Source organism: Cucurbita maxima, unplaced genomic scaffold, assembly GCF_002738345.1.
Source record: "Cucurbita maxima cultivar Rimu unplaced genomic scaffold, Cmax_1.0 Cma_Scf00008, whole genome shotgun sequence".
Classification (NCBI taxonomy): Eukaryota; Viridiplantae; Streptophyta; class Magnoliopsida; order Cucurbitales; family Cucurbitaceae; genus Cucurbita; species Cucurbita maxima.
In genome coordinates this window covers 4,715,402-4,735,165 of record NW_019272024.1, presented here as the reverse complement: position 1 = coordinate 4,735,165, position 19,764 = coordinate 4,715,402, and the positions used below count along the sequence as shown (strand labels likewise).

At 31.7% G+C, this 19,764-nt stretch overlaps 1 protein-coding gene and 2 pseudogenes across 1 annotated transcript; 2 read left to right on the top strand and 1 right to left on the bottom strand.

Annotated features, from left to right (window-relative positions):
- The first annotated feature begins 151 nt into the window (after positions 1-151).
- Positions 152-1,099, top strand: LOC111483313. The gene is made up of 2 exons (XM_023129505.1): positions 152-725; positions 838-1,099. Exons 1-2 carry the CDS (start codon positions 367-369, stop codon positions 899-901), a joined length of 423 nt encoding a protein of 140 aa, XP_022985273.1. The 5' UTR covers positions 152-366; the 3' UTR covers positions 902-1,099.
- Positions 1,100-8,487: 7,388 nt separating this feature from the next.
- LOC111483234 lies at positions 8,488-10,087 on the top strand (annotated as a pseudogene).
- A 5,547-nt stretch (positions 10,088-15,634) lies between these two features.
- Positions 15,635-18,434, bottom strand: LOC111483270 (annotated as a pseudogene).
- Between the last annotated feature and the right edge of the window lie 1,330 nt (positions 18,435-19,764).

The window sequence follows — 19,764 nt, the reverse complement described above, 5'->3', positions numbered from 1 at the left end:
ATAGGGTAAGTGTAAATGCCCAAAAAGCCCATGCAATTGTGATTACAGAAAAGGGAATGAAGAATGTTTTGGTAATTTTACAAGACTAATACAAATGTAACCACAGGGAAGCCAATGGCCAACGGTTTCTATAAATTCAGAATCAAGTCCCCTCAACTGGGGAAACTCACCACCACCACAAGTTGCCGGGATTCTACTACGGACGCCGGAGTGGAGAATGGACTCCTGCCGCTTCAGTCTTTGATACAGATTGTCAATTTTTGGTGCTTTCAACTTTGCCTCTTTCTCGGAGTCGGATCAGAGCCTTCCTTCTCGTTCTGACCACTCTCTTCACAACGAGAGACTTGCAGGGCGGTGTGTTTCCCGATGAAATTCCTTTTTGAGTTCGTTTCTTGCTGCGTGCCGGTGAATATGTCTCGCCTGGAGAATCCGGAGGCTACGGCGGCGCCGGGCGTCGAGGAGATGAAATCTCTGGCTCCGATTGCCACCAGAAAACACCGGCGGAGAAAACGAGGTGCGTTGTTGCCTTCAGCGGCAAAACTAGCTGCCGATTGGAAGCCGTCGCTAGGAGCGATCTCGGAGGATAAGGTAGTTCTGGTGTTGAGGGAGAGAGAGAAGAGCGATGATCAGACGGCGGGATCGGAACGATCGGTGAAGAGGAAAAGCGGATCTCGAGACGGAGAGGCCAGAGGAGTTAACGGCCGTAGTAACAGTAACGATTTCAGGTACGTACGTTTGTGATTTCGTGAATCTTCCGTATCATTATCGAAACCGTAAAGATCTGTGAAATGAAAGCGACATCTGAAACGAATCTTTCTGTTATTTTCCCTCTCTCAGGCGAAGTCCGGCATCGATCCCAGTCGTGATCCCGGCATTTTCTCCGACTCCGTTCTTGTTCTGATGCGATTCCGCTTCCAGTTTCTGATCAATCAGGCCCTTGTAATATATGTTATATGTATATATTTTGCATAATAAATTATAATTTGAAAGTATAAAGTTGAGGTTGAGGAAGAAAACTTCTCCATGGAATTGTAGCTTGTTTGGCTGTTCTCTTCAATGGGAACTCTCTGCAATTTAAAATGTTCCCATTCTTACATGATGCTTTGATTTCTCTCCACACTGTTTTGGATTATTGTTAGAGCAAGAATGTTGATTCGGTTTATGGATCTTTACAGAATTGCGTTGGATGGAGAAGCATAATTTTGGTTGTTCAAGTTTTAGTTATATGGATGCTTTTGAATGTATTTCTCCATATCTTTTTTATTCTTACGAATTCTGAAAATATTTTATTTTGATCCAATACCTTTCGTGGAGATCCTTTTTGTTTTTTAAAAATCAATTTATTTGTATGAATAAAATTTTAAAATTTTAATTTTATGTTAATAAATCCTTTAAATTCCTAATTTAAATTTAAACATGTTTTTACAAACCTAATCTTAAACGGTTATTTTTTAAAATATAGATTTTTTTTTTTTTTTTGAAGTACATTAAAGAATTTGGAAATAAAAAAGTAATAATTATTTATTAAGAATAATTTATAAGATATTGAAAGATACATTAAGATAATCACACTTGAGTTCAATAATTCTAATTGATAAGACAAATTAAAATATAATAAGATAATAAATCATCTAGATAAGATTAAATGTAATCAAATAAACTTTATTATATATTCATACATGTTCCAACTCCCATCAAGAATACATATAACATTTAATAATCAGAGATCATGAGCAATAAAGGAATAATAGAAATATTTCAACCTTTTAATTTCTCAAATTATTAGATTAAAAAAAAAAAAGTTCAAATATAGAGTAGTGATTAAGCTAACTCGTGTGTCATGTTCATTAGTTCTAATATATTATTTAGCTATGTAATTAAGAAATATTATCTTCTATTTGTTGGCGAATCTTTTCTTCTAGAGTATCTTTTTCGGACAATTGTTGGAATCCCATATCTAAATAGAATATTTTTTTTAAAGTAAAGAAATAAAAACGCACTAAGATATAAAATTTGTGTATGATAAAAGGGATTGGAAGCATGGTGGAAAATGGGATTTGAATCGGATGGAATAGTTTATTAAAATTATAAATAAAAAAGTTGAGAAATGTCACGTAAAGAAGAAAAGGGAAGCATGAGATTATGGAAATCTAAAGTCCTACAGGGAGAAAAAAGAAATGATGTATTTGGTTAAGAGTCACATCGTTCACAAGCTTTCTTTTCTTTGATCCGATCCAAATATTAAAAAGGGTATCCAAATATTAAAAAGGGTATCCAAATAGGCTCCAATTGACATTAATTTGGTTAGAAAGTATATCCAAGTAGGCTCCCATTGACATTAATTTGGTTAGAAAGTATATCCAAGTAGGCTCCCATTGACATTAATTTGGTTAGAAAGTATATCCAAGTAGGCTCCCATTGACATTAATTTGGTTAGAAAGTACATCCAAGTAGGCTCCCATTGACATTAGTTTCGTCAAAAAGGATATCCAAGTAGACTCCAATTGTGTTGTTTCCTTAAAAAAAAGGTATCCAAATAGACTTCAACCTACGTGTTTTGGTTAAAAAGATATTCAAATAAGCTCCAATGGACATTCTTCCTATGAAAAGGGATAGAGTTTTTTAAATGCAAAATTGTTTAACGTTGCATTTAATGTTTTAATGGGAGTAAAAAGAAAAAAATATATATATAATAAATAACAAAATTGGTTGTCATATTTGTTTTATTTTTCTCTGTGCTAATTTAAATAATTTTTAGATAATTGATCTTTTTAATCTTATATTATTGATATTATGTATCGACACCAATTATTAAACATTGATCGAAAATTAGGTCTTAAAAATAAACCCTCAATGATAAATCACAAAAATATAGTTGTAGGTATATTAAAAGATATATATGTTATTTGGTTGACATCAACAATGCCCTAAATATATCACTGAGTTATAATTAATTGACATATATTGTAGCTATCGATTATATATAGTTTTTCATTAGTGCATTATTAATAGCATGCATTAATTTTTTTTTTTTTTGAAAGAACATTTTAGTTTTTATATGAAGTGGGTAAATGATGTAGGTGTATTGTACATTGATATACTTGATAGATCAATAGTATACTAAATCATGTATAATGTTTCCTGCTATGGGTTTGAATATAGGACCAAATGTTGGTGGGAGGCTCTTGAAAGAAGCCCATAACCCATCAACCTGGTGGGTTTTGTGGAGTTGGGTTCGTGGATCTAGCTGTTGGGGTGATGAGGGTTGTGGGCTGGTGGGTTTAGAGTGTTGGGGTGGTGGATGGACTACTACTACTTCAACCTCGCACCAACCACTCTCTCCTCGAGGCTTTTAAAAGCTTCTGTCCTCAAAACACATCCTTATCCGACCCCTCTTGGTCTATTTTCATATTCCCCTTCAAGACTTCAAAGGTACTTAATATTCATTTCGTCTTCTATCCTCACCTTGCTTCTTTTGACCGATGATTTTCTCACATTTTTTCTTATTTTCTTGTGAGGGAGAACACTCTCTAATGGTGGGGACAATATGGTGAGTGCTAGTTTGGTCGTCGTCCATGAAAGGTTAGTTGACGAACCATCTCACATGTCATATAGTCACCCAAGGTCAAGGGCACTGTCCCTTGTATGTGCCAGCTCCATCGACTACCTGCATGATCAATACCCACCCACCCTCACATGTCATATAGTCACCCAAGGTCAAGGGCACTGTCCCTTGTATGTGCCAGCTCCATCGACTACCTGCATGATCAATACCCACCCACCCATAAGACGAATTAGTCGTGTAGGATAATAAAAAAATATGTCAATTTGCATGTCCCTAACAAACTTCACGCCTAGCTTAATGGTACCATACCCATGTAGAAAGGGAAGTGGAAGCTCCATGGACACTATACTAGTTGCTATCGCTCTAGAGAGCCATCTTTATCATTTCTAGATGTTGTGGAGGTCTACTAGGTCATTAAGGGCGTCTAGGTTATTTAAATCTCATATCTCGTTTCCAAGACGTTTTGGTTTAGTCCCTGGAACTAAATCAATCTTTGGGTGCACAGAGGTCTAAACCTCTTATCGCTCATGATTCTAGGGTGTAAAATCTACTGGAAACGTACTGACCTATGTCAACATGTAAACCACTCTAACTGTAGCACCCTAAACTTAGCTTGGTTCTCTTGTGCATGCTTTGGTAAGGAGATTATCCTATCAATCACCTAGAGCATTGTATACATAATCTAATCTTGCATGCATGCTTATTAGCAAGATATCCTATTGATCACCTACTGAAATATTCAAGCAAACAAACCAGCAAACAGGCTAAATGAGGAGTCACAAGGAGCACACATGTCACACACGTCACCCCTTGTGCTCCACTAGCTCGAATGCATTTTCGCTGCTGCTGGTCGATGCATGTCTAGCCCTTATTCTTCGATTTCTTGCGTTTCCCCCATAATTTCTTAGTTTTTGCATTCCAAACTATTTTATTTGCATTTTCATATCTCTTAATTATTAACTAGAAACAATTTACTTCCTTTCTGGTGAAATGTAGATCTCATATTCAGTAATCCAAAAGTAAATTTTACATAATTTTTAGCTAACCACAAACCGTAATAAACCCATTGAAACTTTTAAAAAAATTCGTTCTTATGGAAACGTGAGGTATCTCGAAACTCACGATTTTTCCCTCAATTCTTGGTCAAGTTTCAATATGCAATTTAGGATGATCCTTTCCTAGATGAACTGACAATGATTAACGTTAGGTGTAACACGGTTGACAATATAATACATGATGTTATAAGATATGTTTATGATATGATATATGTATATTATGACACGATGCATGAAATGAATAACATGCGATAAGATGTGGCGACATGACGCACAACCCAATTTATGTATGGAAAGATATGATGAAAATGATATGATATAATATGAAAGAAAAAGGATTGTCTTGCATGATAATGAATGATAATGAATGTAAATGTTGAGAGAAATAAATGCATTTCATTAAATGTAGAGAAACATTATAAATACACCCAAAGTAGGATGAAACTAGAAAACTCACCGTTCTTGAGACTAGTGGACTCAACCTTTCAATGTAACTCAAATCTTGATTTCATCCTGGAAATTAGGTAAGAGGACATATTAAAACTTCAAAACCTAATTCCAACTAAATGTCTTAAATCAAATTTTAAAACTCTTACCTCTCAATCTTCCTTAATTTTTTGACGGATTTAGATGATTCAAGAGTTCAAATTGACATGTCTCAATTTTTTTTTTTTTTTTTTTTTTTTTTTTTTTTTTTTTTTTTTTTTTTTTTTTTTTTATGGCCAAAAGACTACTCTTCATGGTTATCTCATTTTCTAAACTTTCTTTTCTCTCTTCCTTAGTAATCTAAATCTACTTGAGGGCTCTTACAAAATCTTACAAAATTTTCCTGGTTGGAGCTCGAGTCTTACGACTATTCTTTGAAAATATATGATATAGTTGCAAGGCATTTAGTTATACAAGGACGAGGCAAGTTATGTTCTAAAATTGAGAGTCTACATAGGACCCGTTAGACTTGAGTCATATTTTGGTTCATTCTATCTTTAAGTATATGTTTCTTTTGGTGTCCATTTTTATTTATGGTCTAATGGTAACCTTCATTTTCACCTCTACTCTTACATGATTTTAAAAGAAAATTATTATTGACTTTTATTTATTATGCCTTAATTAATAGCGATTTGTGGCTCAAGTCTCTAAAAAAGCGAATTAGTGCAATTATCAAAGTCATTTAATTTCTTTTTCAATTAGTAACGATTCATGGCTCAAAACTAAAAAAAACTAATCGTTATCATACATAAATTTGATCTCGTTCTATAATTTAATTTAAAATTAGGCGTTGATGCGAAAGAAAGTCTTGCATTGTCCTCTTCTTTTATGTATCTTTTTAATTACCCAACTTATCGTTTGCTTTGTCCTAGACAACTTTTCTCTGTGTAAAATTATCTTCTTTTCATTTAATTAATGAATAATGGAGGTTTAAATATATGTTTTAAGTCACAATAATTTGTTAATCAATAAAGTAGCTTTAAATATATGTAATATTAGAGTGATATTGATGGCGTTAATATAACACATGCGGAAACAATTTGGATCTTAGACACTTTTAGAACATCAATTATAGTAAATAACTAGCATGTTCATAAGTATTAAAATTTGATGAGTTTTAACACCGTTTCGAACCACCACTAGTGTCTTCTCCACTATCCTCCGACCTTAGAACGGGATTGTGGAATCCGGTGAGTGACTAAACTTGGGAGGGATTTTGTATATATGAAGGGAGTGTTTGTGAGAGGTTTTTCTCAAGGTTTTTCACCAACAATAAGAACTTTCATGTATTATGATCACTCTATTTATAGAGTCATGTTTGCATATTCATACAAATTTGAGATCACCAAATTTTGACACTCAAAATTCCACTCAAATGTTTGGGATTATGTGACAAGCATGCATGTTTGAGTTAACCAAATTTTGACGCTCAAAATTCTACTCATGGGGGTTTATTTGGCAAGCATGCGAGTTTGGTTAAACCAAATTTTTACCCCTCAAAATTTCACTAACATGGATTTTTCCCAACAACAATTAATTTGAATTATTAATTTCAAATTAAAGTAATATTAAATGATTAATTAAACTATTTAATTAATATTTAATATTAATTCAAATAACAATCCCAATTAATTCCGACACATATTTGATTAAGATATTAAATCTTATTTAAATATCTTAGATTCTCTCTTTTTGTTTCATTCGTAAATAAAACAAAAATGCGGTTAAATATATCTTATATATGTAGCACATTCTCCCTAATTTGAATTCGAACACTTCGAACTCACTCGTCACACTATTCTATGGTTTAGTCCGATATGAGCTAGCAGAGGGACCTAATGGACCAATAGATCATGGGCTCCAACGATCCAAGATTAACCGGTTAAGCTCATTAACCAACCTTCGTTAACTACTAGGACATTCCACTATAGCCTAGTAGTTGCACTCCCCTCACTATAGATATATTTTTGTCCATTTGATATAACCATGATTTGTAAGTCGATCCTTCACAGGTTGTTCGTCACTAGAGCTGGGTCAATTTACTGTTTTATCCTTGAAGTTACTTCTTGTTTCTTATGTCTCACTGATCCTCTAATAAACAATTGGTTTGTGGTCAAATCAGTAAACCGGATCCCTCTCAGGCTAATGAGAGGGTGGGGCCCCTTGTTCAAGACCTGGAGTCAGTACTTAAGGGAAATACCTCTCTTCTATCCCTAAAAGTGGGTAGGAGTGAATTCCATCTTGCACCCCACGTCCCCAGCCATTTACCCAGTCTTACCCCTGAAATGGGAGACCTATTGAGTCGGCGAACTTGAGCCACTCTCACCCATGCAAATCTAAGAATAATTCCGAATAAACAGGAGTTCATGGTTAGCTCACGATTAAGATTGAGTTACCTAGGTCATCGAATGAAAGAAAAATCAGTCTAAACAGTAAACGACATTATAAAGTGAGAGTGATTTTCTTCATGGTCCGATCTTATGCAATACTCATTGCATAGGACGCCCCCAGTCACATGTCTCCACATGTACAATTTTAGTGATTACATTGTTTATATCATATACAAAAGTGGGCCGCATCCATAGTGTCCAAAGAATAAGGTACTCAGTCTTATCCTTATACTATAGATCATTTTGACTATATACTTGAACTTGATCAACTCTTATGTCTCTACATATAGTTCAAGTAATCATACTATAGCCAAAGTGTTCTTAGTTTATTAGATTTAGATTAATGATCGTAAAGTTCACTTTATTCAATAACAATCTAAATTTATTGAAAATAGAATATATTTTTGTTTACAAATTATGAGTTTTAGGACATAAAACCCAATAATTGACATGTGCCGAAATATCATAGGAATGATGGAAAATATATATATTTCCCTCTTATTTCCTAAAGAATAGAATTTCAAATTTAATTTATACATGATAATCTTTTTCCTATAACTTTGAAGAAGAATAATTTTGCATAATACATTTTCAATTTATTTTAAATGTAATAGAGCTAAAATAATTATAAATTAGTTTTTAATTGAGTTCAACGGTAAAAGTTATAAATTTATCGGGTATGAATTGAATTGTTGCTTAAAAATATAATGGGATATTTATGTGATAAGAGTTGTCCAACACCCTGAAACTTCTATAAATATGCACTTTATATTCAATATTGTTCTTCAATGCATTCAAATTTCAACAATTAAGAGTTTAAACACTTTTAAATGCAAACGCCCTGTCGCAAAATATCATCCGTGCATATCGATACACCACTTCCTTTCACTCACATCTGATGCATTGGTAGATTAATCTTAGTATTCATGAATTATACCATAATCATAATTACATTTACTTTTGTCTTTCTTTTCAATTTCAGAGTATAGATGTTGAGATGGAGGAACAAGCTAAAAGGTTGAAAGTAGAAGTGAAAAAGATGCTAATTATTTCTATTAGAAATCTTTTGGAGAAGTTAAGTTTGGTTGATTCAATCCAACGGTTAGGTGTATTTTATCATTTTAAAAATGAGATTGATCCAGTCTTAAAAAAAATATATGCAAATTATAGAAACTTCACAACAAGGTTATAAAATTCCAACGGTTAGGAGGATCTTCACACTGTCTCTCTTCTATTTCGACTGCTTAGACAACAAGGTTATAAAATTCCATGCGGTAAGTTTATTCATATATAACTTTTAAACTATTGTTTTATAATCATTTGGAATCCGTAAGATAAAAAAATTATATATCGGGACTTTGAAAGCTATTGTAGTTCAACAAAGTTGTTTATGAAGCAAATGTTAAATAACTAATAATGGTTGCTTCTGTGCACATAAATTTGGAGCAGACATATTCACAAAATTTGTAGAAAGTAATGGAAAGTTCAAAAAATCACTAACGGAGGATACAAGAGGAGTATTAAGTCTATATGAAGCGGCACATATGAAGATGCATGGAGAAGATCTCCTTGATGAAGCACTTGATTTTAGTGTCAAATATGTAAGAGATGATACAACTAACTCAAACCCCAAATTTGCAAATGAAGTTCAAAGAGCAGTGAAATGGCCACTAAGAAAAATCCTTCCAAGATTAAAAGCTAGAGTACATAACATTCGCTTTTTTATCTATGATAAACTTAGTGAATTGCAGGTGGGATAGAAGCACGGTTAACGTGCTCCCAAAATACATGAAACATTTTTATATAGCAATGTTAGATGTTTTCAAAGAATTAAGCAAAGAAATAGGCAATGATGAAAGTTCACTCCGAGTCGTATAGCAAGAGAAGGAGTAAACTTTCTTTTTCTCCTTCCATCTTTTCTCCCTCCTTTTTATACATGTATATAAGAGTTCTCATTTTCATTTATTTTTAGAGATAAAAAAGCTAGCTCAATCGTACTTTGAATAAGCTAAATGGTTGAACAAAAAATACAAACCAAATTTTAATGAGTACATGGAATTGGTACTATATAAAGGGTACACCTTCATTATTAACATTTCATTTCTTGGCATGGGTGACATAGTAACAAACGAAGTACTTGAAGGGTTTTCTAGAAGACCTAAAATTGTTAAAGCCTCAGCTGTCAATGTCGACTCATGGACGACGTCGTTTCCCACGAAGTATGTATTGTTTACTATCCTTTAAAAGCAACACAAACAAAGTTAAATTTTTTAAAAGTAAAGTAATGTTCTTTTTAATTTGAACAAGAAAGTGAGCATGTTACTTCTGCAGTTGAATGTTACATTTGAATGTTACATGAAGCAATATAGTTGTTTAGAGGAAGAAGTTTGTGTTGAACTTTATAAGCAAGGGGTTGATGCATGGAAGGACATAAATGAAGCATGTCTTTGTTCCAATACCTATTCTAATACGTGTAGTGAATCTTTCTAGAGTTATAAACGTGCTTTAATTTAGAGAATGGATATACGAATAGAAGTGGTAGAACAAAACTTCTTATGGAATCTCTTCTTGTCAACTCAATACTTTGTTGAATATATTTAGCAACAAGAAAGTGGATAAAACTAGGGTTTGTCAAATATAAAATTTACCTTATTCAATTGCTTTTGTACATTTAGTTTACATCATTCTTCTATAGTTCTAGATTCTTTAATTTATATATTTTTATTAATGTTGTATTAGATTTAGCATTAAATCAAAATAGTGAAATATTGTAACACTTGGGCTTCCAAGTAAAATAATAAATAAATAAATATTAAAAAAATTATATTTTGGTTTAATAAAACAACCATTTTTCAAATTTCTCTCCACTAACCTCTAATTCCTCCCTCAATTATCTCTCCTTAATCAGTGTCTTAAGTTAATTTACTTGGAGAGAGAAAAATGAAATTGTACTTTAACTAGTGAAGCATATTTAGAAGATTTACTGGAAGAGATAGATGTCTTTAAATTTTACCCAATTATTACCATTATTTAGGTTTGAATTAGAAATTAAATGAGATGCTTAAATCAATAGATTAAAAATAGAGTGATTGCCAAAGATAAATAAAATGAAATGGGTCGAGAATAACGTAAACAGAATTAGAATTCAAAAAACAGAGAGAACCGTGAATAGAATTAGAAGAAAAAATAAATAAATGTAAACAGAATAAAAAACAAAGAGAGATAGAATTAGAAGAAAAAATAAACACAGGTAAACAGAATAAAAGACCGAGCATATCTGTTAATAGAATTAGAAAAAAATGAAAAATAGAGTAAGAAGGGGCAATCTGATATAGTGTTGACATTCGTTTATAATTTAAGTTTTACTATTAAACACCGTATACACAAACCTCGAAAACATGAAACTTGATTTTTATAAGTGAGAACAAATTCGAAAGATAAAAGCAAGTTAATTTGGAGCTGGATAGAACTTTGGCTAAGGCCAACCAAGTAAGTGGTCATACTATCGGCATAGTTAGAAATTGATGTATGATGACACGTGCTCTGTTGTTTTGCACGTATCATATCCTTGATATGTCTGAAATGTTTATGCAATGATGTGATGCGTTTGACGATATGTTTGAGATACAAGTGAATGATATATATATATATGTTATGATATGATATATATTATGGTACAATGCGTTTGACGATATGTTTGAGATTTGATATGTGAATGATATATATGTTATGATATGATATGTGAATGATATGATATATGTTATGATACGATATGTTTGACGATATATTTGAGATATGATACATGAATATATATAAATATGACTATGATATGTTGTGTGGATATGATATATGTTATCGTATGATACATTTGACAATACGACGCATATTGTGATATGCTTATGACATGATACACGGGACATGATAAGATGTATGATATGCGTGACATGCAATAAGATGTTTTAACATGATATACAACTCGAAATTACATGAAAAAAGTTGTGATAATGATATGATACGAAGGAAAACACTAAAGGGGTTGTCATACATGATAATGAAAAAAGAAAAATGTTGGGATCTCATGCATCATTGTGTATACATCCATAGGGGAATACCCTTTTTTATGATGGTACGAATGCGTACTTTACGAGATAGGAAAACGATCATTATGATTATCATAATGTTGCGACGACCAAACAGGAAAACGATCATTATGTTTGTCATAATGCTGCGATGGTCATGCAAGAAAACAATCATTATGTTGAGACCACCAATTCCATAAGAGAATGGTGAGTGATAAAGCCCAACGAATTTGATAGTTATGCTACGTGCCGTTTAGATTGATTGGTAAATCTATTGATTAGGTTCTGTCTAAATTAGAGTTGGACCAATATTTCTAGTAACGGTTAAGAAAAATGTTAGTAAAGGACTTTCAATTGAAACTAAATTGTTTTGTTTTCTGAAATACGGTTGGATGTGTATGCTATTATATGGATGTTGTTGTTTGTTGTTATGCCTATTGATTATGAAAATAATTATTTTGGGTCCACAATTGTGCATGTTACAATTTTTGAATGAAATAAATGTGGTAAGTCGTGTGTTTCGAGTAACCAACCATTATTGGTCACTAAGGAGTGATTGGTGAAAAATATTTTAGGTGAGTAGATTAGACATGGTGTATTAGGTAATCAATCACTGAGATACCTTGATCTTAATTTCGATTGATGAACTATATGTGACGAGTATCAACCCAGAGTCTTACTTAATATTTTCTTACTCAGCCTATTTTTTAAAAATCATTTTTCACAAAATTGTAGCAAGGGAGTTAAGAGCCGGGGAGTTAAGAGTAGGATGGAAAGAAGGGGGGAGGAGAGAGACAACTTAGAGTTTTATGTCTTAATTTATTATTTATAGTTAACTAATTTTATTATTTTATGTTTTTTTCGAACATCCTTAATTTATGGAAACTCGAAAATTTTATAATGGTGCCGTACTCTTTAATTACCTTATTGTGAAATTATTTGGTTAAATTGCATATTTTTAAATTATATAGAAAGGAGTACTGAGAATGTTTTCTTATTATAAATTATCTTGAACATGTTTGCATGCATTTTAAATTATAATTTTTTGTTGTTAAGTGAAAACTCCAATCGATGCATTTGAGGAAAGTCGGTCGTTACATATACCAATCCTTTAAGAGTCACGAATTTCAGTCTTATACGTCACTTTATGTCAATTGGAGGTCATTTGTATCATGGACGGAAGGAAAGTTATCATAGTGGCATTTCATGCAATCTTGTCATATCACAATATGCATGTATTAAAATGTATCGAGTGTAGAAAGGGGCAAACCTGCAAATTGGTCGTCGATGGACTAGAGACTGCACAGTTAGTTAGCCCTAGTACAAGGACTCCTATTGAGTGTAGAAATGCGGGAAACCATAAACTGATCCTAGATAGACTTGGGACTACACGTGTAAGTGTCAAGATGAGAACTCCTATTGAGTGTAGAAAGGGTTAAGGGTGGCACCTCGACTTCTTAAATCGGTCGTTAAAGAGATTGGAGACTACACATGTAGGCTTTGGGTGAATACTCATGTTGAGTGTAGAAATAGGCAAACCCATAAATCGATCTTGGAAGAGATTAGAGACTACACGGGTAGGTGGTGTAGGGTGAATACTTCTATTAAGTGTAAAGACAGGTCAAGGTCGATGCTATGACTCTAAAAATCGGTATCAGAAGAGACTAGAGATTACATGGTTGACAAGGAGAGTGCCTCTATTAAGTGTCAAAACAGGTCGAGGCTGACACTGCAATGTTGTACACTAGTCATAAAAATGGATTTGGGATTGCACGTGTAGAAGATTCATGATACTTTCCCCTAGTGAATGTATCCCAAGCCCAATAGAGGTTGTTACATGTAAGAGAAGTTTCTAGAACCTAGGAAAAAACCTACGGAGAACCGCTAGAAATTGGATACGATGAAAGCGTACAATAGAATAGATTGCTTAATGAATATTTTTATACTCACCCCATTCTCCTTCTTTCTTTTCGATATTCACAGGATGCAGGTCGAGGTGGGAGAGCATTCGAGAAATGTGCAGTTATAGAGAGGATTCTTTCGGAGTGTTGGTCCATCTTATATTTGAGTCTTTTGTATTAAATTTTGTAACTATATCCCAAACCCATTTTTCCGTTTGTACTAAATTTGAATAGCATCATTTTGTAAATATATTTCATTTTGTATTTTATTTTTGTATTGTTCGGCTCTAGTTTGATTTTAATCTTATCGCATTTTCTTATTTTTCTTTTATTTATTTTGGTCCTTGTTTATTAGTTATCATTCGGGTTTCGAATCCTCGAAAACTAGGTCATGACATATTTCGATCCAAGTTAACTTTGACTTCCTTCATAAGCCTGGTGCGAAACTCCTCCAAGAACAACATAATAATAATATATATATATTAAAAAAAAAAACTAATTTCAAAGAAAACATCAGTATCTGAGATAAAACGGAAACTAAGAATTGCAAAATCCATACCTTACGTTCTTCCTTGATTTTTGACAAAGTTAAGTGAGTCAAAAGTCTAGAAATGAATGATTCAAAGAACTTCTAAATTCTTACTCCAAATGTCGGATTTCGACTTTCCCTTTGTAGCTCTCTCTTCCAAAATCCTAAATCACAATTCTTCCTTTTTTTTCTCTCTTTTTTCTCTTTCTTAAACTCTTATTAGAGTTCTTACCTATCCCTAGTTAGAAAAGTTGGGTCAAAATGAGAAATTAATTTATAGCTAGAATTGGGTATTGCAAATTCATGCTTGTGTGAGATATAAAAGACATGAGGTCCCTCGTTAAGAATAATGGTTTGATAAGATGATGCACATAGTACTTCTGATATGAACCAAAAGACATCAATCATACAATATACTCCAACGAAGATGTGAAGAAAAGGTTGTCAAAATTATCAAAAGATGTTTCAATTCATGCCACATCGAAAAAGAATGAAGTTTGATTGATATACATTTTGGGTGAGTTACAATTTAAAGTAATTTAGAGTTACTGTATTTTAAGACATTTTATTTACTTTAGGTTACATTTACATAAATGGCTAATTATGACCATAAAGTATGAAAGTTACAACTTTTGTAATACCTTTAATAGTTTCATTTTTTAGGCTAAGCCAAATATGTTGTATTTGTAAGCAGACTTGGAAAATATATATAAAAGGAACATTTATGCTTTCTTTACCCAATGGCTAAGTTTATTTGCAATTCTATGTAGTTTAGGTTGCATGTAGAATCATTCAAGCTCAACATGATCAATCTTGCTTGTGGAGTGATTCGAATCTCAAACAAGTATTTGAGATATTTGATCAACAAGAATCATTTCAAGCTAGACATGATCGATCTTACTTGTAGAGTGATTCAAATCTCAAACAATGTTCTTGCCTTGAGATATTCGATCAACAAGATAATCCGAATCTTACTTTTCTTGTAGTGATTCCTTATCCTATCAACTTCCTTACTTATAATGACATAAATTCTCTATAATACTTACATACATATTTGTGATATTTCATTCATGTTTACATTTATTGTACACCATGGTATCTCACACGAAATAACGTGATCATATTAACATAGCAAACTTGAATCAACAATCATAGCAATTTCTTAGATTATCATACCATTAATAATAACACTTGAATAGACCACAATTAACGTGCCATTCATGCATCAATCAATTCACTGAAATTAACCCATATGCGTCATAACAGTAAATTCATTTACAGTTTCGAACTTAACTTGGTGCTCTTAAATTTGCTTTAATGGATTGTTTCTTGATTCAACTTAGAGTCTATCTCCGAGCCAACCACACTTAATTGTTCACATTCTAGGTATGGCCAAGGAAATAAGTTCTAATGACCTAAATCTTTGGTTCCATAAATTTGAAGTCCCATAATGCTATGTGTGTTTGCATGTTTCCAACTTTATAACGAGACTACTTATAAGGTAATACCCTTACCTTTTTCTTTTAATTTGTTGTAGTTAATGGTAATGGCAAAGGTCTACTAGCAGTGTCATAAGGTCAATGTTTTTATATATTATATTATATCATGTTATAATTTTTGTTGACCATTATTCCCTCTTACATTTCTACTCAAATAGGTAATACATTTTAGGCTCCACAAAATTTATTGCCAATATAGATATTCAACCAGACACAGGATTCATAAGAAGAGATTCGATAATAAATTTTGTTTTACCTTTTGAATGTGTATATCCATCCTCATCCGAATAAACCACGTTCATAAATCTTGAAAAATTTATTGCCCGCATTAAAATAGGCATTGGAACAGCAATTGGATGAAGGCATGCTTCATTTACGTCCTTCCATGCATCAACCATTTGCTTATGAAGTTCAACACAAGCTTCTTCCTCTGAACAACCATATTGCTCCATGTAACATTCAACCGCAGAAGTAATATGTTCCCTTTCTTGCTCAAACTGAAAAAGAAAAACACATAAGTAAATGTAGTTTACTTTTAAAAAGTTAACGATGTTTGTGTTGCTTTTGATGGATGATAAACCTTGTGGGAAGCAATGTCGTCCAAGAATCTACAAATAATTGTTGAGGCTTTGATAATTTTAGGTCTTCTAGAAACCCATTCAAGTACCTCATTTGTTACCATGTCGCCCATGCCGAGTAGTGAAATGCTTGTAAGCAAGGAATAAGCTGTGGTTTTTAATGACAATTCCATGTACTCCTTGAAAGTTGGTTTGTAATTTTTGTTTAACCATTTCGCTTCTTCAAAGTAGGATTCAGCTAGTTTTTTCATCTGTTCAAATCAATAAAAATGATCGTATATACATTAATAAAAAAAAAAAGGAGATGAAGATACAGAGGGAGACAAAGAAAATTTACTTCTTCTTTCGCAACATGAATGTGGAGTGAACTTTCGTCCTTGTCTACTTCTTTACTAATTTTTTTATAAAGATCTAACATTGCTATATAAAAAGGTTTCATGTACTCCGGAAGTACATTGACCAAGCTTCTATCCCACCTGTAAAATATAATGACATCATTATTCATAAAATCTTCAACTTATTTTGTATATTAATTATTTCCATATAAAAATTTTGAAAGATGAGAAGGGTGGATTTTGTTTCAATATTTATTTTTCATTTCTTAAAGATAATATTACTTTACTAAAAAAAAATTAATCTAGATGAGAAAATAGTATTAAAGCTAAAATCTTCATTGATTTAGAGGAATTTAAGTGACCTTCGAATTGTCGGAGTGAGGACTTGAAGTTCTTCAAATGTTCCATAGGCATCATATGTATCATCTAAAATTGAAGTAATTGCGATTATTTTAGTTAAAATTTTTCTTCCAACATTGAACTGAGGTTCAAAGTAGACTCCCAACGTCCATAAGTAGCATTCAACAAGCATAAGGAAAATTGGTTTGGACTTTTAAATCCTTCCACCACCTATACAATATGCAAATATAATTAGTGGAGAAAAAACATTTATTTTTTAAAAAAAATGTTCAAATCTATCATCACCTATATAGTAGGTAAGCCATTCTAATTTAGGTATGCGTAAAAGAGCTAATACACTAACGAATTCAAAGGCTTTGATCTGATATATCAAACAAGTGGAAAATCAATATTAACTAGAGAGGAAATGCCTACACATGAGTTCAAGTCATGCATTAAATTCATTTTAAATCAACAATAAACCCAAAAACTTAATCTAATATATTATAGTAAATTTAATGATACCAATAGAGTATATAAAGTAAGAAAAAAATAAGTTATATGAAATGGTATAAACATATATAAACCTGATGACTTCTATCAACTCCTTTTGATGAAGTCTCTGTAATAGGTTGAAATCCAATTTTGAGAAAGTAAGCAAAGTTTTAGAATGTGAAGGATCTTCTTGATATATCGATATGTACTCTCTTGCCTTCATTCTTGGAATGGCTTTTCTTAGAGGATATTTTAAGGCGCTCTTAACTTCAGCGACAAAAATTGAGCTTGAGTTGGATATAATATTTTTTAGATGTTTGACACTAAAATCGAGAGCTTCCTCAAGAACATCTTCTCCATGTATCCTCATATGTGCCGCTTCATATAGATTTAAAATTCCTCTTACATCTTCCGCAAGTGATTCTTTGAATTTTCCATTACTTTCTACAAATTTCGTAAATATGTCTGCTTCAAATTCATGTACACAAAACAACTGTTAGCTCTTAAAACTATGAAAATATTAATTTTCTTTAGTTGCAATAACTTTTAATTTCTCAAAAAAAGAGTTAAGATTTGAATAAACTTACCGCAAGGAATTTTATAACCTTGTTGTCTAAGGAGTCGAAATAGAAGAGAGATCGTATAAAGATCATCACTGCCATCAATATTTGTGAACTCTCTATAATTCACATATATTTGTTCTAAGATTTGATGAATCTCGTTCTCAAAATGATAAGATACATTTAACCCCTGAATTGAATCAACCAGATTTAGTATCTTGAGAGGATTTCTATTACAAATCAATAACATCTTTTTCAATTTGACTTTCAACTCTTTAGCTTGTTCCTCCATTTCACCATCTATTTTCTGAAATTTACAAGACAAAAAGTTGAGAAAGTTCAATGATAAAACTAACGGTTTAATATAATGAACAAATAAGTATGATTATATTATAATTCATGAACATAGACGACTAATTTACCATTGCTTCGGATGATAATGAAAGGAAATGGTCCTTCCATATGCTTGGGTGAAAGTTTGCAATAGGACGTTTGACTTTAGGAATGTTTGGGCTCTTCATAGATGAAGCAGAAACAGGAGAAGTTTGATGAGACATTTCCTACCGGTTCGTGCTAGAAGAAGAGGTAGAAAAATTAGAGTACTTCACTACCAAATGAGTTCCAATTTATCCGTTAACCATATAACCTAAATATTTATAGAAAGTTTTTGGATTACAATTGTTATGGATTCACATAATCAAACCAACTCTAAAAAGAAAAAAATAAAAATTAATTAATTTAATTTAATGCTAGCCACAAACTTGTGAGTGGATGTAAGAACATTTAAGCTCACTCAACTTTTAACATAGGACAAGATGGAAGATGACCATTCCTCCATGACCTAATCATATTGTCTCCGATATATATATAAATATAAATATGTTGGACCCGTCTAATTCTATTATTGTGTACCTAACTTGTTACATTTAAAATTATAACATAATTTTTATTTTTTATTATTTATATTTCAAGAATTTTATTGAAACATTAAATAAATTAAGAAATATATTTTTTAAAATTAATTACTAACCGTTTTTATCCTAAAATAATAGTTAAGATTATTTTGATTTTTTTATTATTATAATTTTTTTTTAGGATATTAATAATTTTTTTTTATTAAAAACAATTTCCATAATTTCATATACCATTATAATCTAAGAAAGTACCCTGCTAGAAAATTCAAATTACAAAAATGAATGTGATACAAAAATAATAATAATAATAATATACAATACTTTTTATTACCCGATCATATTAGGACATTTTATTAGGGTTTAATTAAAATTCAGTATAAATAGATTTTTTTTTTTGAATGAACTAAAATCATTATAACTTTAGTTTTTATTTTATTATCTCATCAATTTTTTTTTTTTTAAATATTTCACAATTTTGAATTCAAGTTAAATCTAGAATAACATTAATGAAAATCTATAAATTAAAAAAAACTAAAACATAAATCATTTTTTTTTTTACCAAATCATATCGTTTATATTTTCTATGTTTAACAAAATCATATTTTCTTTTACCAACACCTTTTCAAATCTATTTTTCTAAAGAATTATTAGAAGTCTTACTTTGAATTAGAAAAATTTCAAAAGTAAATGAGTAAATTGTTGTAAAGTATAATGTGATAAGTTAAAAGAAAATGTTATTATATTAATATATTAACACTCTCTCACACTTTAAGCTTGAAACTTTGGGTAAGGTAAAACAAATGTAAATTAAATTAATTGGTGAGGAACCGGACACTATGTCATGATAAGAAAGAAAGATACGAGTTGCATCACAAGTTTGTCTTGATTAAAAATTATGAGGAATTCATGTATTTTTATGTCATATGCATCGGGATACTTCCCAATTATGATATTTATGTACGAAATGATATTATGCGGGGTCCTTTTCCTTCGTAGCTTCAACCTCGCCGTGTTGCATCAAAACACATCCTAGTCCTTT

Bases quoted from the DNA above. Each gene is read 5' to 3' on its own strand.
- LOC111483313 (XM_023129505.1), top strand. From the start codon at position 367: ATGAAATTCCTTTTTGAGTTCGTTTCTTGCTGCGTGCCGGTGAATATG. The intron at 726-837 runs GTACGTACGTTT...TCCCTCTCTCAG, and splicing joins AGTAACAGTAACGATTTCAG to GCGAAGTCCGGCATCGATCC.